Here is a 19,188-nt window from a genome sequence, read left to right on the forward strand (position 1 = left end):
GCAGATTCCCTCTTCATGGGCAAATTGCATAGCCTACAGTTTTATCCCTTCGAATTTTATTTACTGAGGCAGCTCGAGTCAAGTCCTGTTTTTAAGTATCCAACAGCAGTGTTGCCTCTGCGGTGTAAATTTTCTGCTTGCAACACGAGTATCATAAGCGCTTCTCCACAGTGATGATGATACTCTTTTAAATGAAAGGATGAGCGCTTCATTTGCTGTGGTAATAGTCCATTTAGCTAAATCCACAGCTCAAAAGATGAGAATGTGTGTGTGTCGTGCATAAACCAGACCCCTGTGATGTGTTTTTGAATGTTTAGCATTATGGCAGATGTTTCCAGTGGCTATTACTGGAATTCGAGAGAAAAGAAATGTTATCAGACACTTTAGAGATTGCTGTCTTCATTTATCCTGATATTTTGGAATAGCGAGAACATCTCCCGAGTTCATATTTACCCACAGTGGTATTGCCTGCCGCTCTTGCAAGCTTCTAGTACATTTATGATAGTTCAGTGGGCTCACTGCGGGGAATTCCTGCACTCATTTTTCTCGGTGTAGCACAGATAAATGTAGCATTATGTCTTTGATCTAATGCAGGATGTTGCTTGGCTCATGTCCTTCTCCGGATGTTGCATACATTGGTTCGGGGCAGCTGTAGAAATGAGTGAGAGAAGTTAGGCTTTGTGGACCCCATAATGGGCAGACCTACCATGTGCCGTCAATCACTGACTTCAAATCAGTGAGTCCTATGATGACATGTGATGGCTCCTCCCATTCTGGGGTTCATGGTGCCTCAGACTCTCACACCCAGCAGTGTGAAAACAAATCCAGGCACCTTAAAGCTCGGTGGTTGCATGGGTCCTGTGCGGAGCAGTGATGATATTTCTTGGTGTTGGATTAGATATCATGGCATATTTTCTCCGCGTTGTTAGGATGCTCCGTGGTACAGCTTTCCATTGAGTGAATAAAGTGTGGGTAGTCGTGCGTGACTGTTCCCTATCTCTCAATTAACTTTCTGTACCCCGGGGATAGACAGGAGTTATCTGGAAGACGAAAATTATTCCACCAAGTCTGTAAACACAGTCGTCAGGGGACAACCGACGGTACGCAGTAATTTGAAAGATGGAATTTAATTGGAGCCTGGGTTGTGCAATATCCAGTTGACCTTTCCAAACGTAGTAGCTGATAAATCTCTCTTGGTGGAGTGAGACACAGAGCTAAAATTGTAATGATCTCTTCACTTGCTTATTTCAGACTACCGCCTCCCCCCCCCCCCCCCCCCTCCTCCAGTGTTGAAATATGGTTTGAGAATTAGTTTAACAATCCAATAACGCATTATTTGTAGATGCATTTCTGTGGGGTATTGATTTTAATTCCAACCATGGATGTGTGGGAAAGTCAATCAGAATGGCAGAAGTAGTCTGAGTATAAGTCATTGGCAGTCAGTGTTTTCTGCGTTTGTGAATACTTTTTCGTGTGAACAATGGGAGTGTTTGTAATGTGTACTGTCAGACGGATTGAAGTTTTGAAGAATGTGGTGCTGTACAAGCTTCCTAAAAGAATACAGGCCTGATGTGCCTGAATGTTCATTTTATGCATTTTTGTATTGAGTTCTTTCAAAAACAGTCTGGATAACGTCACTTCCTAATGATAATTTACTGTGAAATCTACTGTCAGTATGAGTTGTAGAGGCAGTAAAGCAAGACTTCATAGCCACAGTTACGAGTACCAATACGTCTGCTGTAGTTCAAGGAAAAGTCTTAAGGAGATGACACAGGTGACCAAATAGCCCATTTATATGTAGACTTGAATCAAGTGAGTGACTGGTTAACCCCTCGGCAATGAAGGCCGATGGGGTGTCATGATTTTCAAGTCATGTCAAGTATATGTGTCTGTCTGGTTACCGCGGTGACTCATAAAGAGATGCAGCTGCAGTCATGAAAGCTGTGCTACAGATGCATGTCATAAAGGGACCAGACCCTGACCTGCTTTTCAAGCAGAGGGGCTTTTGTGCACACGCTGGCTTTTCTGTTAGATTTGTACTCGCCACCATCAGTTCATTTCCTAATCTATATGCCACAGGAGCTCAGTCCCTAAACCACTTCCTCACTGACCATATTCGAGTGTACCATTTGGGCTCAGAGCCTTTAAAAATGTTCAGTGTTTTTGTTGAATTCCTACAGTTGTACTTTACTGGATGGGATCCATTCCAGCAGGGTCAGAGGTCAGAGGTCAGATGTCAGCCTCTCCTCCACCGTGAGGCAGTTGAAGCCCTTTTTTTTGAGTTTTGTCAGTGGAAGGTGCCTGGGAAACCAAGGAAAGGAGGAAAGCGAGGGGGGCAGAATGATCAGGCTGCCGTTGCCTGTGTACACGCCTCCCACTGCTGTTCTGCCTCTGATTACGGCTGCAGCTCTCCACTCCTAGTTAAGCTCCGATGATGAAATCACACGCAATTATGATCTGAGTGCGCTTCCACGATTATTAAGTCCATTTAAAATGCTTCAGTCTGTTTGAGGACATCCAGAGTGTTGTGTCGGGTAATTACCTACATGAATAATTTAACGGAAGAGGTTTCCCCGGCAGTGCGAGAGAGCTCATAGGCTCTCCTCAGCGTTCAGCGGTGCTGGGTGTGCAGTTCATGTGTCCTTCTGTGGGTCCTGAAGCAGCGCTTCTGTAGAAGAGCTAATCCAGCCACATGACCAAGCTCATGGAAACACAGTAGTCAGTATTATGACAGTCACAACAGGAGCTGAAACGGATCTTCAATGAACTGAACAAATATACCGGTTTTGCTTTAAGCCTTATCCAATGCTTAGAGTAAGAAATGTTGTATTTACAGATGCCAAGCCATCTGTATATTTTTTTTCCCTTGCTCTGAAGGCTTTCAGCCTGATTTGCTGAATGGTATCAGATTGTCTGTGCCTTTAGCTAGCCTTTATTTAGTTCAGTTTGCTTTAGCTTAGCCTAGCTTCACTATTTCATGTAATTTGCTCTACCACCAGTGGCCTAGTATGTAAAATTCTAGTCTGATGTGAGCAGAGCCCTCGGGGAGAGTGACGGTGGTAGTGCCATGAGTGTCCCAAGGAGTGACAGATGAAGATAACATTTCATATTTTACTCTTACATTGTAGCGTGATGCCATATTGTAACAACCGGCTGTTTTGATTTTTGGTATTCAAGTACCATGACCCCCCCCCCCCCCAACCAACCACCCACCCACCCACACACAACAGACAAACACACGCAGACACAGATAGCAGTAAATAAAAGCGGCCGCATTAGAATCCTGAAGTTGGACTTTAATTAAAAATGAATAAAACATGATCTTTAGTTATTTCGCCTCTGGTCCATTCCGTCGTGCTGCAGAGAGCATTGTTTAATAAATGAGATCAAAATCCATTTGGCTGTAGCTCTTTGTTTGAGTCGCGGGAGATGAATGCTGATTTCCACTGTCTGTCTGAGGCTTTTTCATTACGTCTTCTGTCCCTCTAAAAATGTAAAGCAGAAGCGTGCCCACGGCCGACACTCCAGTAAAGTACGCAATTAAAGCAAGTTCAACAGACTCCGTATTAAAGGGTATTGCATGCGTGCGCAAACGGCTGTTGCAAGATTGGGGCTACACAGAGCCCGGAGGGCAGTGCACCATTAGGGATGTCGGGAGGATTGTCATGTATTAAAGATGGGGGAGCACGCGATGCCGAATCGAGTGCGCCAAAGCGAACACCAAGGCCGCTTCCTTCAAAATCCGAACAAGGCTCCTCAGAATTGCCTTTGAATCACAGCACTTGACATTTTCACCAGGAGAGCGGGGTCTCTGTTTAGATGAATTGAAAAGACTTTGCTCTCACCAGGAAAAAAAAAAAAAAAAAAAAAAAAAACTCCTGTGATGGGCATGCACGCTTGTTGTTTCATTAAAATGAGATTTTGCAGAGCAGCGAGTATGGTGAACTCGAGGCCATGGAAGAGAGGAGCTGCAAAATTATTCTCTGCGCTATGTCAGATCACAGGAAGGTCAGGGAAGAAAGGACTGCCGTCTTTAAAAGCCAAAAATCAGAAAAACGCAGAACGGAACTTCAGAGCTTGTGTATGTGGATATGTGGATTGGCAAAATACAATGAAAAAAAAATCCTCATCATTAACGGTCCCCTACGGGGAATTTGTGTTTGAAATAGATAATATTTTGTTTAATAGTGTGTGTTTCCTTTATAAATTATAATAAATCAAGAAATTATCATGGTAACACATTTAAATTTGTATTGATTGTATACTTTGCTAATTGGTTGCCAGTGAAATATTTCTATAGAACAGTATTTACAGACAGAGGAATTGGACTGTATGTGTCCAGCAGTGTCAGTGCTGGTAAATGACAAATATGATGCTATTATATTTTATAAATGGCCTGTTGATTCTGAAGGCAAGGTTAGGGAGGCAGTGGTCTCGGGGTGATTATGACACTAGCTTGCTGGGTTCTGCTAAGTTGCTAATCTTATAAACGTAAAGGAAGTTTTTTGCTATTTTACAGTTCAAACATTTCTTTTTGGGTGGTCTTATGTTTTTAAGTACAGTGTTGCATACAGTCCTAGGGACTGATTAATAATAATAATAATATTAATAATATATAAATATATTTTACATAATACATAATTTGGCTCTCACAGTTTTCATATTCATCAGACTTTCACCATCCTCACCCCCCCTCCCTTTTTATGTGTATGTTTTTCTGTTTGAATGCTTTGTTAAATGTCCAATAAAAAAAGTGAAGACCAGCTGTAGTCTCTCTGAGTCTGAACACCCTGCTGCAGTTGCTGGTTGGTGTTTTGGCCCTGGATGTTTGGCGGCTGTCTTTCAGGATGAGGACCATGTTCTTGGCAGGCGAACGCTGTGATGTGGAAACGCTGGACTGGGCCAAGAAGAACTTTGGGGTCCCCGTGCTGGACCACTGGTGGCAGACAGGTGAGCGTGCCCCCCCCCCCCCATCGTCTGACCTCTGTGCTCAAAGCCGCTGATACTCTGCTAAACAGTCACTACCCTCACTAAGCAGTAAGCTTTAAGCACTGCCCCATTAACCACTGCCACTATCCCATAATTCCTTAATGGGGGAATGATTTGCCGTAATTTGGAATCATGTCGAATCTTTTTTTTGGGGGGAATGGTTTATCTTAAGTGGCCAGACTTGCTTGAAGAGTTTTTTTCAAGCAAGCTGGTTTTTATATGCTCTACATTAGAATGAAATTTTGAGTATCTTGCTTTGGTGATATCAGCAGATGACTTAAGGAAGCTCTTTTGAATTTGTTCAGTTTCCGAGCATGAATTTCTGTCTGTGACTGGGCACATTCCAGGGTCTATTACCTCCCTTGTGTAAGTGCTCTGGTAGGACTGTTTAAGTTAGTGTTAGAACATAATTTAGTCTGGCATACACACGCCTGTGGATTACCAATCACTTTACCAAGCACCCGAGTTTACAGCTGAGAGGGGAAGAACCAGCTGAGGGTTCTTCTGGGGGCAGCTGAACCCTGCTCCTGGAGGTATTATGCTTTTGCTCCATATAGTCCCTTAATTACTCGGTTAAATGAGTCATTATCTTAATTGGCCCGATTTTAGCTTCTTTTCCCAGCTGTGAGTGTGTTAACGGTTTAAAGAAGACTGGAAAAGCTGCTGCTCTCCAGAATCACAACTCACAGCTCAGCATTTATTGGGTTAGGCTGCTGTGAAGGTGTTTGTTTTTGGTGGTGGGTGTTAAGCTGTGAAACCATTTTGGAACAGTTGGAATACTAGAAACACAAATTTTGTATGTGTGTGTGTGTATGTGTGTCTGTAAATGAAATGACATTATGACATTAGTTAATTTTTGAACTGCCACAGCTAAGAGACCCTGATAGTTATTTCGTTGCACCCTCTTCCACAAATGACGTTAAATCTATTGAACCCCAAACAGACTTCAGCCGGTGTTGCAAGCCGAGAGCACCCTGTCCACGATTCAATTACTCCCATCAAAGTGTGATACATGTGCAGGTGACAGTACAGGAGAGGCATTACATGTCTGCTGCCTCTTTGGCCTGGGAGCCCATCGATTTCCAAGAGCCTGACATTTCTTTGTTAAATATAAAATCAATACTTTGTTGAAAATGCATCGACCTTGGGAATGTACCAGTGTCAACACTTTGTGAAACATTGTCTGGCTTCCATAAGTTGCTGGTGGTATGAGAGGCATAATACATAGAAATACTGTGGAGGCATATCTAATACTCTCATGGTCTTTTTTTTATGTATTACTTGGGTGTCTTGGTGCGCTTTCACACTAATTGTTCAGATTTGATTAATGAAGCACTGTAGACTGTATTAGCAATATTGCAGCATGGTGTGATGTGTTGATATTTGCTCAGGTGTGGTCTGATGTTTTTTGCTGCAGTTGTTCTCGTGTTCTTTTATGAAATGCATTGAAGTACCTTCGCCTTGTGGAGCAAGTTGCTCTGGATATTAGCATCTACCGCGTGACATAATTCTATAAAATGAAAATGTAAATGAAATGTGTTGTATTCCAGATATCTGCAGCAGAGATCGGTGCAGCAGATGTATTGCATTGACAGACTGCATTAATCAACCCAGGGCGGATCCGTTATGTTCTAGCAGACAGCTCTGTAGCGCTGAATCCCTGTTCTGGAGAGGTGCTTTGCAGCGTTTGCGCTACCAGCATCCCCGGCCCCGCCACCTGGGGAGTGAGTGATTGGCGGGATGGAAGGTCGCCGCGGCGGAAGGAGATTAGCCAGTAGGGACGGGATCAAAAGCGGCGCCATTTTGAGGCACTAAGAGGGGCTGACCCGCTCGTCTGTGATCACGGCGGGACAAAGCAGGCGAACGAGGATCTTAAGAGCCTGAAACAGCGTCGGCCCCGCCCCTCTGCGGGGCAGGGGCGGGGAGTCTAAACGCCGCGCCTCCTGGCGCCGTTCTGCGGCCAGCGGGGCAGGAAGTTCCCGTGGACTTTGCGAGTGATGAAATATGCATCGGTCGCAGCAGAGTAAGGAGAGGGAGGCGCCCGGGCTTCATTCCGCATTCCGCTGATCCCTCTCTCTGCCCCTTTCCTCAGTCCGGGAGGGAGTCCTCTCCGCTCGCCTCGGCTTTGAGCTGAGCCGAGAGGAAGCCCGACGGGGCTCTTCAGAGCTCCTGCTCGGGGGTGTGTCCTTAACTTCACTGAAATCAATGCCCACCTGCTGTCTGTTGTCACGCTGCCAAAACTGTCGAGTTAAAACAAGGATGGTGGTTGTGTCTGCAGTGGTCTTTATATGGATGGCTGTGTGAATTTGTTACCCAAACCTGAAGACAGACTGCAAAGGGGAAGCAAAGGATAGCTCATGTATTCCAGCTGTTTAAGTACAACCCCATGCCTGTGGCAAAACAGAGGACCCGACACTATTGGGATCCGTAATAACTGCTTAATTTTTGTGTGTTTGGGATTATTTTCTTGTGAGATTTTTGAACTTTTTTTTTTATTCTTGTGATTTCTTGGGATTTCCATTTTTTTGCTTTGTGAGTTTTTAATTTTTTTTTTATTCCTGTGATTTCTCCTTGAATGCATGATTGTTTTATCCCTGTTTTAAATCCAGTAGGAGCTGGCAATAATCAAACGATGGATTCCTCACTGTCATGGACTCCTCCGTCACTCACTTAGCTCTAATTAATATCCTATGGAAATGAAGGCTGACGATGTTATGTTACTAATGTAGATTAATTTGGCATTAATTACAGCCCCCTTGATCTCTCTTTCCGTGACATTTAATACTTGTTGGTTTTCCCTTTGCCTGATTCGGTACCTAATGCACATCATTTGCCTTGTTAACTGTGTGACCTTGGATGAGGAGTCGCTCTGTCAGAGCGCGTCTTAATGAGATCTGATAATGGGAAGAGAAGGAGGGGGGACACCGCTGAATGTCCCGGACGGAGAGCGGGCTTGTTGAAACATTCGTTTAATCATCAAGCGAAATAAATGCCGTTGTGATCTCGGAGCCGCAGCGCCACGCCGGCGTCGTTCCTTTTCATTGTCCGGCACAGCGTTTGTCTCCTCACCTGTGAGTCAGGCGGATCAGCCGCGTACGCCTTCGTCAAGAGCCGCTCTCGAACGGCTCAGATCGCCCGCGGGTGTGCTTTTTTTTTTTTGTCGGTTTAGTTTTTAATCAATCGGGTTTGCCCTCAACGGTCTGTAAGGGTTCCTCTCTTGGCTTCCGGCCTGTGGAGGTTTGTCGATTTGAGGCGCCGCGATTAGGTCTGAGTCCGCCCATTCTGAGCGGAGGGTGATTCACCCAGACCACCCACCCCCCCTTCCAAAACTGCCGTCACTCCCTCGCCGTGGGAGTGACACCCCCCCCCCCAGAATGATTTACCTTTTCCATGTATTCATTCAGCAGAAACTCTTATCCAGGGTGACTTACAAAAGTGCATTCAACAGGATCCTAGCTGTACAGACACTAATGGTTTTGGCAATAGAGTGCCACTGTGGGAACCATTGCCACAAAGTAAGTGCTGGCGTAAGGTGCAGCACCATGCACTACAACCGCCAGTATACAGCCGGCAGGCCTGTACCACCACAGAGAGTTTACCACTGAGCATGTACCACAGTGAAAGCTTGTACTGCTTTTGGCTTCATGTCTTAAACCACCGTCAGAATTTTTCTTCTAAGCTTTTACCACAATATTGGGAGGAGACTCACTCCACCACTTAAGGAAACATTTGATAGTAGATGGTAAGTATGGGCGTGCTATTGTGGTTACTGCTCAGTACGCTAGAACCAGAGTTTTTAATTTAATCTGAATCACAAGTGCAGAGATAAACCAGTCCAGCCTCTGCATTCTGAAATGGCTGGAGAAACCTGATGGCCTCCATTGTGATGTCACCGTCGTGTCATTCCCCGAAGATTCCAGGAGCTCATAAAGAGAACACAGAGGCCACACATCGGTCAGCCACAAGGCTCAGACCCAACTAGGCTGAGGCATTAAAACAAGAATAACTGGCCACCACTTTCTGTTTTATGAAGGGTCTATGGGAGCGAGATTAAATCTAAGCCCCAGATATATTTCAAACTGCAGCCTTCCTCTGGAGCGCAGCCAACAGCTCTCCTCCGAGGATAAGAGGCCGTTATTAGTGCCTGCTTTGTTATTTGTGACTAGCGGGGGGTCGTAACTGTTGGTTTGGTACCTGTCTCCGTGCCAAGCAGGTTGTATGTTTCTGTTTAATGTCCGCCCCATCATCGAGCTTGTTTTCCGGGCTGTTCCAGAGCAGGAGCCTCTGTTCCAGTGGTGGTGGTGATGGCACCAGCAGGGCTGTGTCCGTCTGTCCTGGGGATGTCTGTGACTCTGTCAGGCTGGGCGAAGTCTGCAGTGTGTGACGAGAACGAGTGTCTCTTTGCATCGCCACACGTGAAATGACACAGAATGTTTACCCTGTTGTGGCACTGAATGTCGCAGCCCACAGTGGCTTCTCTGGAATGTCATCCTGGCTCATCCATCCGCATGTGGCACTGCTCCCGGCGTCCTGGCAGTGAAGTGTCCGTCTCGATGGTACTGGTTATTTTGTGTAAATTGTTACCCGTCGTTGTGCATTAAGCGTTTGTACATTAACTGGGGTGGCATTGTAGCATAGTGGTAAGGAGCAGGCCTCGTAACCGAAAGGTTGCCAGTTCTATTCCCCGCTGGGGCACTGCTGCCGCACTCTTGGGCAAGGAGCTTAACCCAGAACTGCCTCAGTAAATATCCAGCTGTATCAATGGAAAAAACTGTAACCTGTGTAAGTCCGGAGCAGATAAGATCATCTGCTAAATGACAACAATGTAATGTAATGCAAAGCATTTACCTTCAGAATAAAGTTAAGATGTCTCCAACAGAATCTGGCAGTAGAAAATACAAAGGGATAGAAAGAGTTAATGATTCCTCATATTGTGCAAGTCGTTCATATAAAGAGAACTTGGCACGTGCCTCTGTGTGCCAACAGGTCCATCAATCCAACTGATGTATCAGCTGCAGGCCCTGGTAAGACATGCTCAATACTGTGAATTACAAATGGCTGCTAATGGGGCTGCATGCAGCAAGCTTTAGCTCCGCAGTGGATTGACATAGCTGATAGTTTAGGGATCCTGAAATGACAATAGATAATATCGAACCTGAAGATGTTTGTTTTCAGTGTAACTGCAGCGGTGCTTTGTCTTCCTCTGTGAATTATGACAGTAGGCTTTTTTAGGACAGTAGTATTTTTTACAGAGCATAATGTTGTTGCAAGTAATGAAATAGAAATAATTTCAACGACAAACAGTACATCATCTTAATTTCGTTGGGTTAATTGTTAAACACACTGCAATTAGATTTTGTCTAAGTTTAAGTCTCATTAAAATAGATGGAATTCTGCCTCTCCACCTTACATTCTAGAATAAGCTTTTAAATCCATTCTATTAATAAAGAATCATTCAGTGCTTCTAATGAGCCATTCTTCAGTGTAAGCCACACGCCTTTCCCGCAGCCTTTTAAGAGAAAAGATTCACGCTGAAGGAGGCTACGCTTCTAGCAAATGGATCCAAATTGAACAAAATGAATTTGCCGTACGAGTATCACGTTTTTTTTTTCTTTTTTTACTTATGTCCCTGTTACAATTTCTGTTCTCTCCAGGTTCAATATTCAAGCAAATCCAAATTGAGTCCAAAATTGAACAAAATGGATTTGCTGTACAGATTTTTTTTTTACCTACAAAGATTTTTGTTCTCTTCAGGTTTAATATTCAAGCAAGGACAATAAAAATCAATAAGGGGAAAAAATCTGTTGCAGGAAGTAAAGAGACTGATGCGTGAATGACAAATCCATGGGAAGGGATGTTGTTCGTGTAAGCATTCTGCTGAGAGAGGCAGCCATGTCATCACAAATCCCGGGGTGTGAATTTCCCTCCTGCTGAGGTGTGCCCGCTTTTAAAGGCATGGTAGTGATGTGTAATGATGCAGGCAGATGAGTACGACCTCAGGAATCTTTCACCCTTTGGTTTTTTGGATTTAGAGCGTACCAGGCCCTTATGGTTGACCTCTGCTGCTTCACCTGGATTATCTCACAATATGAGAGCGCCACACTGGGAAACATTGAATTTATTGTTAAGATAGTTAAGATGAGCTGTGATCAGTGATGTTTCTGTTTCTTTAAGCACCAGCCAGCTCTGAACTGAAGTGTTCTTTCTGCGTTGGTACAGTGTAGGCTGTGCCTTTGACATGGCCCTCTATATTTGTGTCTTCCTACCACAGACTGCATCTTTCTGAAGGAAGATTTATAATCTTTAACCAGTGCAAACTACTGTTAATGCTGCTGCCAAAGAAGTGTGCTTGTGTGTGTGTGTGTGTGTGTGTGTGTTTGTGTGTGCGCACACATGTGTGCATGTGTATGTGTACAGGGGTGTGTGTGTGCATGTGCATGTGTGTGTATGTGTACAGGTGTGTGCGTGTGTGTGTGTGTGTATGTGTACAGGTGTGTGTGTGTGTGTGTGTGTGTGTGTGCGCGCACATGTATGTATACAGGGGTGTGGGTGTGTGTGTGTGTGTGCGTGTGTGTGCTTGTGTGTGTGTGTGTGTGTGTGTGTGTGTGTGTGTGCGTGTGTGCACATGTATGTATACAGGGGTGTGAGTGTATGTGCGTGTGTGTGCGTGTGTGTGTGTGTGTGTGTGTTTGTGTGCGTGTGTGCACATGTATGTATACAGGGGTGTGGATGTGGGTGTTTGTATGTTCATATACCTTTTTGCCTGTGTCTGTGCATGCATGTGTGTGTGTGTGCATTATGTTTAAATCATATGCCATTATTTCCATGCAGCAGACAGCCTTGTCTGGGGATGTTTGCATAACCACCATGCATATATTCCACATTTGTTTCCTGAAGCACTCGCTGAAGTGCTGGGAGCAGGGGGTGCAGTGAGTGCCTCACTCAGAGCACGCTTCCATAAGCACCACACCACCCTCCTGCCTGCAGAACAGCATCTGTGTTGAGATGACTGGCAGGCTAAGCCCCTGCCGTCAGCACTGCCTTTTGCTTATTTAATATTATGGACCAGATTTCCAGCAGGCCTAAGGTCTGTGTTGTGCGGGATTGGAATTGACACGAGGGCCTCAGCACAGATGTCTAACACTGAGTCAGAATCCCAGACATCAGAGCTGCCAGACTGTATCCTGAGAATGACCGAGCAGATAGCCTTTCCCCGGTGCCCTCCGAGCAACTGCAGAATGTGATGCACCCCTTTTTATGCAACAGTCAGCTGTGATTCTCCTGCATTCTCTGACTCGATGGCATTAAGCTCTTGCTTATGCCCATGAGGTTGTTTTTCACCTTTATGACAGGTTGGTGCAGTTATTTTTTCTTTCTTTCAGCACGTCAATGAAAACAGACAGGGCACTCACATCTCACTGACCTGACCCGGAGAAACCAGTCATGCTTGCTCCAACAGTGGACATCATACATGGATTACTGTCATGGCACACGTCCAGATTGTTATAGGATAAATACTATCTAAGAGGATTAAAAATGACACAAGTGGTGCATCTCAGCTGGACTGGAAGTTTGATTGATCAGCAGTGAATTAAATTTAAATTTCAGATGTATTTATCTGCCCTACTTGTTACCAGCGTGTGGTTAATCTTAATTCCGCAAATTGTCTATTCATGGGATGTTGGAGCCGACACTGTAATCAGTCTCTAATGCTGCCAGCTGATCTAATGACTCAGTCTGTGACCCTCTGACAAATTCACTCCAGTCCCACAGTGTTGTCCTCGCTATCGTTTTTCATAATGCTGTTCTTGTCTCTCTCTCTCATTGAGACGATCTGATCTCCGCATTTGCTCGTTTCTTTGAGCAGAATCCGAGTCCGGATCTACACCTTTAAATCGTTCATTTCGCCATGCCTCATTTGCAGCCGTAATGCATCTCCACACCAACCCTCATTTTCCCCTGTGAATGGCTGAATAAAGCGAGGTTGCTTTGAAGCCCGCTGATCATCTCTGTGCTATTTTTGGGAGCAAACTGTGTGTGTGAGTGTGTGTGGGGGGGGGGGAGAGGGGGGGTGGGGGGTGATGGAGGTTGCTGATGTCATGCGCGTTGCCTGGCAACCGGTGTGTTTCCAGTCGGGAGCGTCTGTGCTCGCCGGTATGTAGTTGCCGATTTGGGCGGTGATTAATAGCGGGGATCGGTCTGGGCCATTGGAAGTATCCCCAGTTCGGTCTTGATGCTCAGACCGGGATTGGTGGAGTTGAGATGCTGTGTGGCCTGTTAAGGTTGTGAGACAAGATTAACAAGAAAGAATTATTGACATTATTCTCTTGGTAGGTGTGGAATGACTTTCAGTTCGTACAGTTTACATATTTCCCAAATCCAGTTACATTTCCATAAACACTGCACCACCTACATGGACATAACTTTCTGTCAAATAAATTAGTTCATTATATGCTACCAAAGGGCATTTTTAATGGAATGAGGTCTGGTGGTATAAATATAAACTCCTCTGGGCCTCATTTAGGTAGGTCTGTGTCGGAAACTAGGTGGAAATATGTAATTATGTACATCCTGCAGACAGTGTTTACAGTGAAATCCTTTCGGTAAACCTGATCAATGTCCAGCCATCTTCCCCAGAGTAACTGTTGTTACATTAGATGGCATATGAAGAAATTAATGAAGTCATATTATTTTTTTTCTTGCTCACAATCATAATAACCACTGAACCACTGTTCATGATGAGTGGACTCTGGGTTGTATTGCAGGCTTTTGCATCCCATATCCTTCTGCTTAGATCTGGAGTCAGGAGAGAAATGGTAGCCAGCACGCTCTCTCGGCCCAAGTCACCCTATAGTTGCTCTCAGACACTCCGTACCTCTCACATTCGCTGTGTGTGCTGTAGTGACTTTCATTCCTCCACAGAGCCTCTGCCATCAGGAGGACACAACTCCGGTTTTACCCCGAGTGGGTGTAAACGCCGGTGTGTTGGCTTTTGCAGGCATAGCATCTGTGAGAGTCTACTCTGCCACGGTGTTACCAATCGATGCGCACAGCACAGACACCCCGGCTGCGCTTTATGTGAGGCATGCCTGCTTATGTCGGAGCTACAAGGCACCTGCAGCTTTCCTTTGCGAGGGAAGAAAATATCAGAAGCTTCCATTACAGTTATCGTTTCACCTGGACATCTGTGTGGGGCTTTAAATTGAGCTTTTCTGGAAAAAAAGCTTTTTTCTGAAAAAAAATGAACCACAGGGAACATGGTTGGATGGATGAAGCACCAGGCTTTTAAACGCCTTACCTGGTAGAAACTTATGAATGCTTTCCCTGTTACAGCTGAAGCCCTGATAGATGTGTTGCTCTGAAAATACCTGCATTTCATATGGAGGGCATGATAATTATTTAAAAGGTGCGCTCGGAGAGCTCTGTGAGAAAACAAAAAGCAGTAAAAAAGTCTATGGTTAGACCCATCAAGCATTTACAAATATCTGCCAGCCATTTACTTGGTGTCTACTTGGTACATCTAGCCAGCTTCCCTGAGGTTCATTAATTTTTTTTTTAAGGAAACTTCCATTTAAGGCACCAAACAGATGTCCAAGTGAAATTATATCTGTAATGGAATCTTTAGATTTTTTTTTCCCCCCTTGTTTTTCTTTCAAAGAGCCACGGGGGCCTTCTCAGCATGTTAGAGCACACAAGTATCCTCTCTGCCTGTTCTGTACTCTACCAGTGGATTTCTTCTAAGAGGGAAAGCAAGTCTGCAGTTTTTTTTTGAGAGATTTAATGGGTGCCGGCAGTGGGAGCTGTTTTTAAGCCGAGCTTCATCTTTTTTGTTTTCATCTCTCTTCCGCGGTAAAGCAGCGATCGTCTTTCAGCCTTGATGTGTTCTATTTCTGAGCCGCCGCTGTAAGCCTGCCTCGGCTTCCCTGTTGTGTTTGCCACCTGTGGACCGGGACGGGCTCGGCGCTTCCTGTGCGTGCGGCATATGGCTCGGGTCCCAGGGAATACTTCATTAAAAGTGGAGGGAAGCCGCCGGCAGCGTAATTACAGTTTCACTTTCTCCAGATTTCCAGAGTGCCTCTGTTTCTGCTCTCCTGCTTCCTGTCATTTACCGGCCGCTTTATTCCGCCTTAAATAAGTGACATTTTTAATTCAGTGATGTATGTGTGCGTGTGTTGTAGGGTGTCTGTTTGCTGGTGTGTGTGTGTGTGTGTCTGTGAATGAGGTGGCGTAGCCTGGAGGACTGCTGAGGGCCTGACTGCTGTTAAACGTTTGAGATCCTGTGAACATGAAAGGGAAGCTTGAAATTCTTTTCAAAAATGTGTAAGAGTTTAAGCTAAAGTATTTGATTGTCAGCACACCACATAGTATGTATTTTGTCGATCAGTTACGTTTGCATAATGTATCATCAGTAACCTGAGGAATGTACTTCCTACACAATACATGATCAGAATATAATCACTGTTCCTCTATTTTATTTACTATGTACACAAAATTGTATGATTAGAAGTCCAACATCTTTAAGATAATAAAGTCTGAACAAGAAGCTTCCAACCCCCTCCCCCTTCCCCATAGCTGGGAGATGTGTGAGGTCTGTGTTTTACACCTATAAATAGTTACTTTTTATCTTTAGTCACAATCCTTTATGTGTTTATCAGGGGAAGATATATACATAGTTTAAAACATTCTGCTGCAGCTGGGAAGTGAGCTTCAGAGTAGTTAACTAGGCAGCCCTTTCCACTCTGTGTGTATCTGTGTGTGTGTGTGTGTGTCTGTGTGTGAGAGAGAGGTGTGATTCTGTCATATCACTCCAGCAGTCTAAAATGAGCTCTTGACAGCTGCTTGGCTCTCAGTCACAGAGAGCTTCATCTGTGGCCCCCTGTGGACCTGCATATGTGTTCATTACTCCCAGAGATAACGTGCATATACTGCGGGACCGCTCTTTCGTTATCCTGGTCTCTGTGAAAATTTGCTGGTCTGGGTTTACCGTAAGCCGGACGGATGTTTTGCGGAGTTTGGTTCATTCCTTGCCGCAGCTCCGGTTGCCCCTGTCCTCTGAGAGCCGGCAGGAGTGTTCCTCTAATCTCTCAGCTGAGTGGAGACGGTGCTGCCTCTCTCTCTGGGGGGGGGGGGGGGGGTGTGAGAGTGGGTAGAGACGCCAGATGTAAAGATGTCCTCCTCCCAGGAGTACCATTGTCCTCAGCCAGCGTGCTCATCACTCCTCACATTCTCAGTGGAACTAAACTACAGGGCAAACCAGGGACCTCCATATACATGACAGTCTGTAATAGGTTAGCGTGTGCATTTGTTTGGATCTCAGGACTGTGATTACACATACAGCATGACATCTGTACATACAGTATGAAATCTGCAGGGTCAAACTCTTTCAGGGAGGTGAGCACTGTGTGTCTGTTGCTTGCCTTTTGTTTGGAGATTGCAGTGATGCGGTAAGGCCAAGGTGGGGGCAGCGCAGGAACTTGTTTGTTCACCTCGGCCTGATCTTGATTCAGGTGTAGGATCTCGTGAGTTTCCCCAGCAACAGCAGATTAGCACAGCAGCACACACACACAGACCTGCATGTTCAGACACATACACACACACACACACACACACACACATCCCACATACACAGGTACACACACCAGTGACCTCTAACCCCAGAGAGGAAGCATCTCAAAAGTCCAGAAAGAGTACAAAACCCCATGCTTTATACACACATAAACACCTGGGTGTGGCATGTGTGTGTGTGTGTGTGTGTCTGCATGCTTGTGAAAGTGGTGTGGTTGTGGTGAGTGTGTGTATAGGGTGTGTGTTGAGCCCCACTCCCAGCAGGCCCCTCTCTCCCCCAGCTGCTGTTGCTGTTGTGGGGCTGCTGCTGGAGCTGAATCCCTGTTATTTAAGGGGAAGGGCCTGTACTGCCCCCTCGCCCTCCAGTGCTTCCGCCTCCTCCCCCTGGAGCTGTGCCCTTTGACGTCCCGTCCTCCCCCTGCTGTGTGCTTTCAAACCCTGCGTGTGTTCCTCACCCTCCGCCTGGCTCTCGGTGCCAGACGCTCTGCTGCTCTGGAGGAGGAGATGGCCCTGCCTCTGTGTCCCAGCAGCAGTTCAGCCCAGACGGCAGTTAAAACATGTGAGGCTGACTCCCGTCCTGGATTCTCTCTCCCCACCTCCCTCCACCCGGCAGAGCAGTCCTCTGTCTCTGAGGTTTGGTTTAATAGTCCTGGGTCAAGAGCTGCTGTTTTGCGCTGTCAATCGACTCAGCGCTGCTCTCTCATTGGACACATCCCTGCTCTGGCAGATTTCAGTGTGCAAGGAGGTGTCTGGGAGGTGTCTGTCTTCATTGCTTGAGGTGAATTCCTCAAGCTTAAGTGTCATGGTGTACGTACGTTGTATTCATGAAGGTGATGCATTGTCTAGTTTGATCTTATTGCCGAATAAGGATAAAGTCTATGCATCAAGCTGAATTTCTCCTATTTACAACTGTCACTGAACTGGTCCTTGTCAATCAGTTTCTCAGAGCAACTGGTTTTTTCAGGGCTATGAGCTGCCGCCTTCTCCACCCATGGAAAACCAAAAAAACAATGATAGATAGTCTTAAGGATTAAAATAGGTCAGTATTTTTAATGCCTTCTTGAGGTGCATTACTGTTTACTGCTGGCTTCTCTGCAGAGAGAGGAACTGGTTCCCAGTTTTCTGCAGTGTACAGATGCTTTCATGGTTTCCCATCTAAACCCCAAATATCCACAATGTGCATATTTTAAAAACCACAAATTGAGTCCTTTGTATGGCCTAACTCCCATCTAAGTGTTTAATTGCTGACAGTTGTTAGATTGTTTATTGCTGTTAGGTTTTCTACAGCTTAATTGCTGACTTCAGTGAACTTGGCAATTAGTGTGGGGCTTCAAGCTGACTGTAACAGCTTGATTTAAGCAGGAGTCACATCTCAGTGATTTTGGTACCTGGAAGAGTGCTTCTTTTACGTCTTCCAGGAAATGTACTGAGGCTCCTCACTTGGCTCTTTGGCTCTTTTAACTCTTGACCTGCACTGTAGTGGCAGGCAGTTGGGGTGGTGAGTGGACGGACTGCACTGGGCATGCTCACACGCTCACACAGGGTGTCTACCATTGTGTCAGGGGCAGGAGACAGCAGTGTCCATACTAAAGCCCCCAGACCAAACAAAGCCAGCTGCCAGGTGAGGTCATGCCTGCAGTGCAAGCAAATGTTCTGAAGTGTTGCTAGGGGACAGCTAATGGGCCATAAGCTTATGCACGGTAAGTTGTTAAATGGAAAAAGACATGCAGTCCCTGCCACAAACACTAGGTGGTGTCTGAGAGTCTGGTGTTGAGCCTCTCAAGCCCAAGCCACAGAGAGGCTAAACACACCCCTGGCTGTCATATGAGCTGGCAGAGGCAGCAGAATAGGGACTAGCCACCTATAGCCAGAGGGCAGTTAACAGAAAAGCATGTCCTGATGTCACTGAGGGAGAGGTCAACTGCTCAAACTGACCCTGCTCAGCGAAGCCTTGAAGAATCAAACAACATCCACACAAAATTCTCAGAAAGAAAACTGGTTTAGACTGGTGTTTGATGTCATGCACCATTTCAGATAAAGTTCAGTTGCACCTCAATCCCCCACCGCCTAACAGCTGCTACTTGTATTATTTGTGTTACTTGCGGTTTATCTCACGTGTAGTATTGCAGTGTAGTTTTGATTCTTCTTTTCTCATTGAGCGGATACACGTCTGTTCTCTTGCGCTGGAAGTCACTCTGGATAAGACCGTCTGCTAAATGAATGTAACGTAATGTAGTGTAATGAATGGTCATGCTTGATGCCACTTTTTTGCACAATCCTAGACCCTGGTCCCAGGTTTCTGGCTCCAGGGGTGAGTGGGATCGGAAGGACGATGGTTGTTAGCGCGTGTAGTGAATGTGTGGAGATCCAGGCTGAAAGCAGAGTGTGATTTAAATGAAAGTGGAGCAGCGCACAGAGGAGGAGGCAGTGAGAAGTAGCACACAAGGACAGGGGCAGGGGGAGGGGGGCTGCGGGGGGTTGGGGGGTCGCTGAAAGACTGAACTTCGGCAGCTGCTGTTGGAGAAATCAGAATCAGAATCAGATTTTATTGGCCAAGTATGCTTTTACACACACAAGGAATTTGACTCCCGGTCCAGTGTCTCTCGTAGTGCATTTAGACGATGATTCACAAGG

At 45.6% G+C, this 19,188-nt stretch overlaps 1 protein-coding gene across 1 annotated transcript in view; it reads left to right on the forward strand.

Annotated features, from left to right (window-relative positions):
- acss3 (acyl-CoA synthetase short chain family member 3) overlaps positions 1 to 19,188 on the forward strand; it is a 37,674-nt gene that overhangs the window by 13,184 nt on the left and 5,302 nt on the right. Inside the window, exon 9 of the mRNA XM_036520208.1 lies at positions 4,847 to 4,950. Within this exon, the coding sequence (XP_036376101.1) occupies positions 4,847 to 4,950 (104 nt within the window). The remainder of the gene's footprint in view (positions 1 to 4,846; positions 4,951 to 19,188) is intronic.

Source organism: Megalops cyprinoides, chromosome 25 (genome assembly GCF_013368585.1).
Source record: "Megalops cyprinoides isolate fMegCyp1 chromosome 25, fMegCyp1.pri, whole genome shotgun sequence".
Taxonomy (NCBI): Eukaryota; Metazoa; Chordata; class Actinopteri; order Elopiformes; family Megalopidae; genus Megalops; species Megalops cyprinoides.